General features: G+C 47.3%; 1 protein-coding gene across 1 annotated transcript; it reads left to right on the top strand.

Annotated features, from left to right (window-relative positions):
* Nucleotides 1-136: 136 nt before the first annotated feature.
* On the top strand, nucleotides 137-9,661 carry LOC120929082 (cytochrome c oxidase assembly protein COX14 homolog). Its single transcript, XM_040340277.1, has 2 exons — nucleotides 137-245; nucleotides 9,247-9,661. The coding sequence occupies exon 2, from the start codon at nucleotides 9,251-9,253 to the stop codon at nucleotides 9,428-9,430; it is 180 nt and encodes a 59-aa protein (XP_040196211.1). The 5' UTR covers nucleotides 137-245; nucleotides 9,247-9,250; the 3' UTR covers nucleotides 9,431-9,661.
* Nucleotides 9,662-12,657: the final 2,996 nt, after the last annotated feature.

Genomic DNA, 12,657 nt, shown 5'->3' with positions numbered 1-12,657 from the left:
TTTGTTGTTTGTTACATTTTGTATTAGTTTATTTAAATATGAAAAAAAGGTGAAGGTGTGGAGGACACATGTTTCCTGTCACAGTGGAGCTCCAGCTGCAGCCAGTTCTCCTCGGACGCTCAATTGACTGCGAGAGAATATCACATGACCTGCCCCACACCATCGAGACTTCCCGGGGGTGATGGATGGGACTAGTCACGTGTTTCCTGTAGGAAGTGACAGCTGAGAAGGAGTGAAAGTCAAAGGTAGGGTGAGGGGGATCTGTATGTGCGAGAAAGAGGAATGGGGGGCAGCCTGTGGGAGAAATATGGGGAGGGCAGCCTGTGGGAGAAGGAAATATGGGGGGGGGGGGGGGGTTTAAATGGACGGTGTCATATAAGAAGAAAATTAAATAGGAAAGCGTTTTTTTTTTAAACCCTTGTGAGCTCGTGCACAGAAGCGAACGCATATGTAACTTTTACCCACATATGTAAACAGCGTTCAAACCTCACATGTGAGGTATCACCGCGTTCGTTAGAGTGAGAGGAAAAATTCTAGCTTTTATGATTTTTAAGTACCAAAGTTGGTCGCCGTTCCACGAGCGTGCACAATTTTGAAGTAGGACATGTTGGGCATCAATTTACTCGGCGTAACATTATCTTTCACACTCTAGAAAAACATTGGGGTAACTTTACGGTCTTCTTATTTTTTTATTCAAAAAAGTGTATTTTTTTTCCCCCAAAATTTGCGTTTGTAAGATCATTGTGCAAATATGGTGTGACAAAGTATTGCAATGATCAACATTTTATTCTCTAGGGCAGGGGGAGTGAATTAAAATTCAAGGAGGTCTGGTCACTAAAAAAAAAAAATTCTGGACGAGGTCCGAATCACAAGTCCGTGCCATAAAAGATTGTACGATTTCCTTTTTTTGGCGCAAGCCGTGCTCTCCTGACGCTATTCTTACTTTTTTCTCCCCACACTCTGGTAATACTCTGTAAATGTCCCCAATAGCGTCCCCCCCCCCTTACACCAGGTGCCCCTAGCAGAGTAATTCATTACATTGAGTTTACCCTTAAATCAGGTCTGTCCCCATCAGAGTGCCCCCCTTACATCCGGTCTGTCCCCATCAGAGTGCCCCCCCTTACATCCGGTCTGTCCCCATCAGAGTGCCCCCCCTTACATCCGGTCTGTCCCCATCAGAGTGCCCCCCCTTACATCCGGTCTGTCCCCATCAGAGTGCCCCCCCTTACATCCGGTCTGTCCCCATCAGAGTGCCCCCCCTTACATCCGGTCTGTCCCCATCAGAGTGCCCCCCCTTACATCCGGTCTGTCCCCATCAGAGTGCCCCCCCTTACATCCGGTCTGTCCCCATCAGAGTGCCCCCCCCTTACATCCGGTTTGTCCCCATCAGAGTGCTCCCCTTACATCCGGTCTGTCCCCATCAGAGTGCCCCCCCTTACATCCGGTCTGTGCCCATCAGAGTGCCCCCCCTTACATCCGGTCTGTGCCCATCAGAGTGCCCCCCCTTACATCCGGTCTGTGCCCATCAGAGTGCCCCCCCTTACATCCGGTCTGTGCCCATCAGAGTGCCCCCCCTTACATCCGGTCTGTGCCCATCAGAGTGCCCCCCCTTACATCCGGTCTGTGCCCATCAGAGTGCCCCCCCTTACATCCGGTCTGTGCCCATCAGAGTGCCCCCCCTTACATCCGGTCTGTGCCCATCAGAGTGCCCCCCCTTACATCCGGTCTGTGCCCATCAGAGTGCCCCCCCCTTACATCCGGTCTGTGCCCATCAGAGTGCCCCCCCTTACATCCGGTCTGTCCCCATCAGAGTGCCCCCCCCCTTACATCCGGTCTGTCCCCATCAGCGTGCCCCTGCAGTGTCATATTCTGCTGCCTATCCTAGAATGCTGCGGAAGTCACTTGACGGCCAACTGCGCATTCGCAATGCGCTCCAACGGCAAATGTGATGCGTTCCAGGGGATTTACGACACTACCCTTCAGTGAACCATCACAATTTGTCACGGAAGTGACGTATTGGCATACACAGAGCGGGGGGGACAGAGAGAGACCCATTCACAGCGAGAGAGAAATAGAGATATAGAGATACGTAGATACATTCAGAGCGAGAGAGGGATATAGATACTGACAGAGAACCGGGACACAGGGAGGGGATTACCTCCCCTATGTGCATTACTTCCGTTATATAAAATATATGTACACGATCTCTCTCTCGCTCTGAATGTATTTCAGTATCTCTATATCTCTATTTCTCTCTCGCTGTGAATGGGTCTCTCTCTCTCCCCGCGCTCCGTGTATGGTAATACGTCACTTCCGTGACAAATTGTGATGGTTCACTGAAGGGTAGTGTCGTAAATCCCCTGGAACGCATCACATTTGCCGTTGGAGCGCATTGCGCATGCGCAGTTGGCCGTCACGTGACTTCCGCAGCATTCTAGGATAGGCAGCAGAATATGACACTGCACCCCCCTTACATCAGGTCTGTCCCCATCAGAACATATTTTATGTTAAGGGGCACTCTGATGGGCACATTTTATGTTAAGGAGCACTCTGATGTGCCCATCAGCGTACTCCTTAACAAAATATGGCCATTAGCGATCCGTTTACCGAAAAATGTGCCCCACTTACATTATGGGCAGGAGTCTGCACATGTGGCAAGGTGCGGAAGCTATGGGGTATCATACCTCGCAAGGTGTTAGAGGCGAGGGGGCGCATGACGATATGCCCCAACTCCCAAACTGGCTGGGAGCGAGAGCCATCGTCAGTGCCAGGGGGGCAGGGCGCACACGCAATGGTGTCCCAGCAACCATGGGAGCGGCACATATGCAATGTGACAGTGTCCCAGCAACCAGGGGCGGGACACACACGCAACGTCACTGCCCCAGCAACAAATAACTGCTGAAATGCAGCAACACACTGGTAGCCTGATGGTCCGGACAGGAGCGTTGCTCAGTCCCTGTTCAGACCACGGGCCGCCATTTAATGACTGCTCTAGGGTCTCTGATAAAAAAAAATATATATATATATTTAATGTTTGGGGGTTCTAAGTCATTTTCTAGCAAAAATACAGATTTTAACTTGTAAACAAGTGTCAGAAATGGGCTTGGTCCTTAATGCAGAGTTTCACCCAAAAGTGGAACTTCCACTTTAAGCAAACGCCCCCTTACGTGTCACCTTTGGCATGTAATTTTTTTTTAGGGGGAGGGGGAGTGAGTACCTGGTTTTGACAGCTACCCAGCTCCCACTTCCTGTTTCTGTCGCCTCCAGCCTAGTCAACTCCTCCTCTCCCCCTCTGCAATCGTCTTGGACGTGTCACAGGTCCCAGAAGATTTCCTGCCCCCTAAGAGAGTGCAGCACGACCCGCGAATGCGCACCTGGCTGTGAAGCCACAAGCTGTCAGTCGGGTGCCCACACTTGCAGTGAAGGCGCCTCGGAGAGGAAGAGAAGCAAAGCTTCAGGTGGCCGCATCGCTGGACCGTGGGACAGGCGAGTCAGTTTATTAAAAGTCAGCAGCTACAAACGAGTGGAACTCCGCTTTAAGTGGTTAAAATATATCTATAAATTGTATCGTGTTCAACTTTTTAATTAATATGAATTTATTGTCGGCCATAATTGCCACCTTTTAGCGCAAGAAAAACAACTTCACCCCCAGAATATTTGGCTGCTCAATGACCCGGACATTTTTTTGCGATATGGCACTGCGTCACCTTAACTGACAATTGCGCAATGTTGTACCCAAACAAAATTGATCTTTTTTTTTTTTTTTTTTTTTTCACAAATGGAGCTTTCTTATGGTGGTATTTGATCACCTCTGCGGTTTTTATTTTTTGCTCTTTAAACAAAAAAAAGAGCGACAATTTTGAAAAAACAAAGACTCTTACTTTTTGCTATAATAAATATCCTAATTAAAAAAAAAAATGTTCCTCAGTTTAGGCCGATATGTATTCTTCTACATATTTTTGGTTAAAAAACCGCAGTGAGTGTATATTGATTGGTTTTCGCAAAAGTTATAGGGGCAGATCCTCGTACAATTGCATGGGCGCAGCGTATGTGAGATACGCTACGCCGCTGTAACTTACTTTTTCAAGCTTTGAATCCACAATGAATTTGCGCCGTAAGTTACGGCGGCGTAGTGTATCTCTCGCGGCATAACGGCGCGTAATTCAAATCGGCGAGTAGGGGGCGTGTTTAATTTAAATGAAGCGCGTCCCCGCGCCGAACGAACTGCGCATGCCCCGTCCCTAAATTTCCCGCCGTGCATTGCGCTAAATGACGTCGCAAGGACCTAATTTTTTTCGACGTGGACGTAAATTACGTCCAGCCCCATTCACGGACGACTTGCACAAACAAAATAAAATATTTTCAAATTCGACACCAAATAGCAGCTTTAACTATACGCCGGAAAAAGCCGAACGGAAACGACGTAAAAGAATGTGACGGCCGCTCGTACGTTCGTGGATCGTCGGAAATAGCTAATTTGCATACTCAGCGCGGAATACGACGGGAACGCCACCCAGCGGACGCCGAAGAATTGCATCTAAGATCCGAAGGCGTACGCCTGTTGGATCTAACCCAGATGCCGTCGTATCTTGTTTTGAGGATTCAAAACAATGATACGGCGCGGGAAATTTGAAAGTACGCCGGTGTATCAGTAGATACGCCGCCGTACTTTCTTTGTGGATCTGCCCCATAGTGTCTACAAACTATGAGAAAGATTTATTGCATTTATATGGCATTGTTTTTTTTTTTTTTTTTTACTAGTATTGGCGGTGATCTGCATTTTTTTTTTTTTGTAGTAGTATTTTTGGCGGACAGGTCAGACACTTTTGACACATTTTTGGGACCATTGACATTTACAGAGCGATCAGTGCTAAAAATATGCACTGATTACTATGTAAATGTCACTGGCAGGGAAGGGGTTAACGCTCGGGTGATCAAGGGGTTAATTGTGTTCCCTATTGTGTGTTCTAACTGTGGGGGAAAGGGGTCTCACTATAGGAGATGACAGATATTGTTTTCTACTTTGTAGAAAGACACAATCTGTCCTCCTCTCCTCAGACAGCACAGGGATTTGTGTGTTTATACACACAGACCCCCGTCTTCCCGCTCGTGCATGCGTATCGGGTTCCCCACGCGCCCTCTAGTGGCTCTCCTGGGTGAAGCCGTATATATACGGGATTTCGCCCAGGGGAGCCATTCTGCCGCAGTATATCTGCGTGAGCTGGTCGGGAACCGGTTAAATTCTATGTATGTCCTCACACTGGTTGGTTGCTTCCTGCGTTTTTGGTCAGTTAAAAAAAAAAAACTGCACTTCCACCTTTTTCTCTTATCAGCAAAATGTAGATAACACCATTTTCGTTGACGTTTTAGTGCATCTTTATATTGTAAAGTGCTGCGTAAACTGTTGGCGCTATATAAATCCTGTATAATAATAATCATCTCTAATGTTCACATAAATGTGTCAGCACAGCGGAGGACTCCATAGTGCCACCTATATACAAGCAGCCGGTGTCACCTGTTTGTGCTGGGAGGAGCCATAGTGTCACTGACAGCTCCTGAACACTTTTTACCATCGGAAACCGGTAAGGTGGAATCCCAGTCACTGTGACAGCCAATCAAACAAACCTCCTCCATCGGAGACCTGTTGTGCATTGTTCATGGATTGCATACATTCCTTTTAAAGTGGTTGTAAACCTATTACAACCACTTTAACCTACAGGTAAGCCTAGATTAAGACTTACCTGTAGGTGCAACACATATCTCCTAAACCTAAAAGGTTTAGGAGATATTTGCAGAAAATAACGTCAGCGTTGTCTACGGGACATCGGGTGCAGGCGCACTGAGCATGCCGCTTCTAATGTCGATCATGCTGTTAGTGGCGGCACCTGTGTGCGCAGGCGTGACGTTATCGCTGCTCCGGACAGTCACAGCGCCGGAGCAGTGATACCCGGAAATCACTCTGGGTATCATGGCGGCAACAGAAGAGGTCACCCAGGACCGCTGCGGGAGGGGTTCAATCTCAGGTAAGCACTACATAATGAGCTAGTATGCTATGCATACACGCTCATTATGCCTTTGTCTTGCAGGGTGTTTTTTTTTAATTTTTTTTTAGAGAGGGGTTATTTCCTCTTTAAAGCAGAAGCTTTAAAATTATGCACGCCTGTAAAATGGCGCCAATATACGGTACTTAACCACTTCCCGCCCGGTCAATAGACAATTGACGTCCGGGAAGTGGTTGTGAAATCCTGACTGGACGTCTATTGACGTCCTGCAGGATTTCAAGCCGCGCACGCACGTGTGACAGTCTGACACCCTGCATCTCCGATCTCGGTAAGGAGCCTCCGGCGGAGGCTCTTTACCACGGCGGAGGCTCTTTACCACGTAAACAGGAAGAGCCGTTGATGGCTCTTCCTCACTCGCATCTGACAGACACGAGTAGAGGAGAGCCGGTCGGCGGCTCTCCTGACAGGGGGGGTTTGCGCTGATTGTTTATCAGCGCAGCCCCCCCTCGGATGCCCACACTAGACCACCAGGGAAGGGGGCAGTAAAAAAAAAATGAAAGATGCCAATCGGTGCCCACAAATGGGCACTGACTGGCATCAGTGCCGCCTATGAGTGCCGCATATCAGTGCCGCCTCACCGGTGCCCATCAGTGCCGCCTCACCGGGGGGCCCATCAGTGCCACCATATCAGTGCCCGTAATCGAAGAAGAAAACATACTTTTTCACAAAAAAATTCGCAAAAAATTTTAATCGCAGAGGTGATCAAATACTAGAGGTCGACCGATATATCGGCCGTTTTGGAGAAATCGGCATCGGCCGATTTTTATCCAAAATTAGGCCGATATTTAACATGGCCGTTAGCGGTGCCACGGCTCCGGAGCTAGGCCGAAGCCGCGGCCTTTCCTGATGCTGTGACCGCGGCAATCCGCGGATTGCCGCCGCGGTCACAGCATCGGGAAAGGCCGCGGCTTCGGCCTAGCTCCGGAGCCGCGGCCATCTTGGTACACCCAGCGCGGCAGCCAACCAGAAGGCCCGTAACAGCCAATCGGCGGCCGCCGCCGCCGACATCCTCCACTGTAAAAAAAACGTCCCCTGACGTGCTGTGCGCCCTGCCTTTGCCTACAAAGCCCAGAATGCAGCGCGGGCCGGTAACTGCCGGCCCGCGCTGCATTCTGGACTTTGTAGGCAGAGCGCGCAGCACATCAGGGGACCTTTTTTTTTCAGAGTGAGGATGTCGGCAGCGGCCGCCTCCGATTGGCTGTTACAGGCCCGCTCTGCATTCTGGGGATTGTAGGCAGAGGCGGGGCAGCACTCAGGGCCAGGGACAATGGAGCTTTCTTGTGCTAGGAGATGCCTGGAGCGCTCCGCTGGTGGGCATTGATGAGGTGGCACTGTGGCAGTAAATGACATTATGCTGTGCTGGTGGGCACTGATGCGCTGGTTGGCACTGATGTGGCGATGCGCTGGTTGGCACTGATGTGGCGATGCGCTGGTTGGCACTGATGTGGCGATGCGCTGGTTGGCACTGATGTGGCGATGCGCTGGTGAGATGCACTGATGTGGCGATGCGCTGGTGAGATGCACTGGTGGGCAATGATGGGATGCACTGGTGAATTGGTGGGCATTGATGAGGTGCCACTGATGGGCAGCACTGGTGGGCATTGATGAGGTGGCACTGATGGGCTGCACTGTTGGGCACTGATGAGGTGGCACTGATAGACACCAATGAGGTGGCACTGATGGACACTGATAGGCTGCACTGGTGGGCACTAATGAGTTGGCACTGATGGGCTGCACTGGTGGGCACTGATGTGACACTGACAGGCTGCACCCCACCTCTCCACCCTAAACAATTATCTCCTCCCCACCTCTCCACCCTAGGTTTTTTGAGATGAGGGGAAAAAAATAAAAAATATCGGCCGCAAAAATCGGCCACACATATCGGCCATCGGCCGCCCCGATTTCCAAATATCGGCATCGGCCAGAGAAAAACCCATATCGGTCTACCTCTATCAAATACCACCAAAAGAAAGCTCTATTTGTGGGAACAAAATGATAAAAAAATTGTTTGGGTACAGTGTAGCATGACTGCGCAATTATCATTCAAAATGCGACAGTGCTGAAAATTGGCTTGGGCAGGAAGGTGCGCAAGTACCTGGTATGGAAGTGGTTAAAAATATCCATAGGCGATGCTTCTACAATTGTTATAGGTTACCAGTTTAGAGTTAGAGGCGGTCTGGCACTAGAATTATTGCTCTCACTCTGATGTTTTGCAAAGATACCTCGCATGTCTTAATGGGACATTGTTAAATACAAGTATTGTGTTTTGCACAGGTTGCAGGGCTCGGGAGTGCGCTGCGTGCAGGGTTTAGGGGTGCGCTGCGTGCAGGGTTTAGGGGTGCGCTGCGTACAGGTTTTAGGGGTGCGCTGCGTACAGAGTGCAGGGTTTAGGGGTGCGCTGCGTACAGAGTGCAGGGTTTAGGGGTGCGCTGCGTACAGAGTGCAGGGTTTAGGGGTGCGCTGCGTACAGAGTGCAGGGTTTAGCAGGGGCCATTAGGGATCATTAGGGCTTTTCTGTTTATAAGTGACAGCAGTGAGCAGAGGAGCGAGGGATCAGTGCTGGAGGTGGCGGAACGCCATTCCATCTGAAAACAAACCCTGCATGTGGGACTTACATATACATTTGCGCATAAGCATGGGCGCTTTCAATCCTTTTTTTTTTTATTTGTTTTTATTTTATCCAAAACAATTTTTTACACTTTAATAATTATGTTTTTGAATTTTATGTGTTAACTTTATTTATTTTTTTCAATCAAGTTTAATTTTATTTTGAAAATGTAGATGGTACATCAGATAATATACAACATAAATATCATTACATTGTATTACAGAAAGACATATTTTAGTAGTACATTTTTTTTCTAACAAATACTTAGGTTCAAATTAAGGAACCACTCTATAGTCAGAGACAAAGAAAACAAAAAAAAAAACCCATGTTTCTGTAAATCGTTCCAACGGAGATCGAGTAATTAAATCAAGAATATGTGTTAACTTTATTGCTATCGCAAGGGATAAACAATATGCCTTGTGACAGCACGGGTCATGACGGGTCCTCTTGATGTAGAGATCTGGGGTCGGTTAGACCGGCTTTCAGTGCAGCCAATCGGACGGTCGGCAAGTGGTAAAAGATTTGGATAGTGTTGCACGTTTTTGGTCATTACTTTTATTTTTTTTGATCTTTCAGATTAATGATGGTTTCCAGCAAGCGTCTTGCAGATATCGGATACAAGACCTTTTCTGGCACTATGATGCTGCTGACGATGTATGGAGGATACCTGTGCAGTCTTCGGGTGTATCGGTATTTCACCCGAAGGGAACAGCTGCGGATCGCAGCAGAGAACCAGACAGAAGACATCATTAAAGACTGAATGAAGTGCACACATAACTGTTGTCCCATGTGAAGTCACCTTGACCCCACATTACCTCTGGATTCCCACCATGGATCATGAAGCTCGGTTTCATCAAAGATTATATTGCTGAGCTGTTTACATGGAAACTTTTTTTATTTGTACAAATAAATTTTCCACCTGGCTTCTTCGATATTTCAGTCAAAGAATGTCAGGTTGGAGGGGGGCTGACAAGGCCACCCACTGGGTTTATTTCTGTCCATTTATCAGGCATTTGGTGACATTTCCTCTGTATGGCCAACTTGAGTAGAGGGGCTGCGGGTGAGAAGCCGTACATCAAACAGATTGGTACAGTATGTAAGGAATTAATACTGCGCTGGTCTAAGTGAACTAATAATAGTGATGTGATGTCAAATATTATGATTGCAATAAATTAGCTGCCGCAGCAAAAATGTCAGATAAACATAATATGAAAATTAAAAGGATGTAAGCTGCGCTGCTTGTAGAAATAAAACCATGTGAACAAAATTGAATAACCAGCCAATGGATGACATGAAGGCTAGTTCACATATATAAACAAAAATTGTGTGCTCAATGTGCATATAATACAAAAAGGATGAAACAAGTGCAAAATAAAGTGAATGTATAGTCCATAAGGCCGTAACAATCACAGCTGCAACTCCTATGGAAATCCTAGATGAATCACAGATGCACCCAAAATGTGTTAGAAATAGTCCAGGAAGCAGTATCAGACAGCAGAAGGCAGGCACCTCCACCTCTAATAAAAGATCTGCTTACCGACTCCCATGGATCTATAAAGATCAATTGCGCATGTGGCTCTATGCCAAGCTCCTTGCTACAGCTCCTCTGATGTACTCCTCCACATAAGATGTGCACTTGGCGGTGGTTTTGCCAGGTCTCCCCGCACAGATTCAAACCCGGGAGTAAAACAAAATAGCCAACATAGAGCAGTATTGTATGATAAAAACAATTTAATGGCATAAAACAGAGATGCACTCGCATGTCTATTGATAAAAAGTAGCGTTTGTAATTTGTAAAGCCGGCCGGCTCAAATATTCCGCCCGTCCTTCCGGATGGTCGCTGGTAAACAGTGGTGACGTCAGCACGCCGCTCCTCCCTACGGCGTTTCGTCAAAGAGATTACTTCTTCCAGGGGCATGAGCTGCGTGCTGACCCCCCACTAGTTATGCAGTTTCAGTGTCCATTGGACCGCCCAGACCTGACATCCGGGGATCGTGGACGCGGATCCGCCATCTTTAAAATGGGATCCTTGCCCTAAATGTGTCTAACTATAAAAATAGTTCTCGGCTAATGTTATTGATCCTAAAACGCTGCCCCCCTACACTTTCGCAGCCTGCTCAGGGCCTCCTGTCCCACTGGCTCTCCACTACGGGAACCCCATAGCGATTACCTGACATCACTTCTGGTTTACCTACAATTTAAAAAAAATCAAATATATTAAACGCAGATCTTTGTGTTATAAATGCTTTTAGGGCAGAGGAGGGATTTGGGGGTTTCATAGATGCCAGATCTTTAGAGTACCTGTCGCATGCCTATTGCTTTCACAAGGAAAGGTGCGGATCAGGGACACCGCAATACTAGTGAAGCTAAAATCTCATCCAGTTCTTTGGGATTTTGTGTGGAACTGTATGTGATCTGCCACTCAGTACACAAGATGTCCTTACTGTAAACGATAAGCTTTTTTTTCTATGTTTACAAGTGACAACTCTGCACTCTGTGTGTAACCCCCCTGAACTCTGCAACATTGGTATTTAATGCCCTTTTAAGACCCTCCAACCGTTTGTGACATTTGACTGACCACACCCACTATTTGATGTGATTTGGAGTATGTGTGTGGGGGGGAGGGGTTTTGTGGGGTCGTGGTTGAGTTCTAGAACCTATTGTTTGAATACAGCTAGGAGGAACTGATTTCATATATACAGTCAGGGCTTTTTTCCCCCTCAGTTACCTTTGTGTAAGTAAGGTACCAGCCACCACTGCCTTTCCAGGATCTATGAAATCTCATGGAGCATTGATGAAACATGTTCATCAAATCAGTGCAATAAACAGTGGCGGAAATAATCAAACCAATATTCTTATAGTGGAGTACCAGCCTTTTTTTAATAAAAAAATATCCCTGTGATGGTCTCATCTCATCTAATACATTCCGATGTTTGTACTAAATGTAGTTTTTCTTATTGGATTTTAATTCACTGTGCTCTCCCTAGCAAGTGTGCTCCCACTTATTGCTCCTTCTGGGATACGGTACTGCTGGCTACCCAGCATCCACCTCCCGATCTTGCGCATTTCATACAAAGCCCGGCTTAGGAAATACAGTGATGCTAGAAGCAGAGGCTGCCCATTGACTCCTGGGATTGATGATACTTATATCCCAGGAGCCAATGGGCTGCTGTATATGGCATACCTTGCCGTGGCAAGGTACAGTGGAAGAGGAGCGTTCTGATGGACAAATAAGTTACACAGCTTTGGATAAAAATAAATAAGACTACCGATGAATAATGGAAATGTGATCACCAACGTGGGCAGAGGACTTAACCAGTTGCCGACCACCCCCTAGCACATTTACAGGGTGGACGCACTGCATAGGATCCCGTATATATACAATATCTCACAAAAGTAAGTACACCCCTCACATTTTTGAAAATATTTTATTATATCTTTTCATGTGACAACACTGAATAAATGACACTTTGCTACAATGTAAAGTAGTGAGTGTACAGCTTGTATAACAGTGTCAATGTGCTGTCCTCTCAAAATAATTCAACACACAGCCATTAATGTCTAAACCGCTGGCAAGTGAAAATGTCCAAAGTGTCAATATTTTGTGTGGCCACCATTATTTTCCAGCACTGCCTTAACCCTCTTGGGCATGGAGTTCACCAGAGCTTCACAGGTTGCCACTGGAGACCTTGCACTCCTCCACCTTCCATTTGAGGATGCCCCACAGATGCTCAATAGGGTTTAGGTCTGGAGACATGCTTGATCAATCCATCACCTTTACCCTCAGCATCTTTAGCAAGGCAGTGGCCATCTTGGAGGCGTGTTTGAGGTTGTTAACATGTTGGAATACTGCCCTGCGGCCCAGTCTACGAAGGGAGGGGATCATGCTTTGCTTTAGTATGTCACAGTATGTCACAGTATATTTTGGCCTTCATGGTTCCCTCAATGAACTGTAGCTCCCCAGTTCCGGCAGCACTCATGCAGCGC

This window comes from Rana temporaria, chromosome 2 (genome assembly GCF_905171775.1).
Source record: "Rana temporaria chromosome 2, aRanTem1.1, whole genome shotgun sequence".
Taxonomy (NCBI): domain Eukaryota; kingdom Metazoa; phylum Chordata; class Amphibia; order Anura; family Ranidae; genus Rana; species Rana temporaria.
Note: the sequence above shows the minus strand (reverse complement) of the source record. Positions and strands in the feature narration are given on the sequence as shown.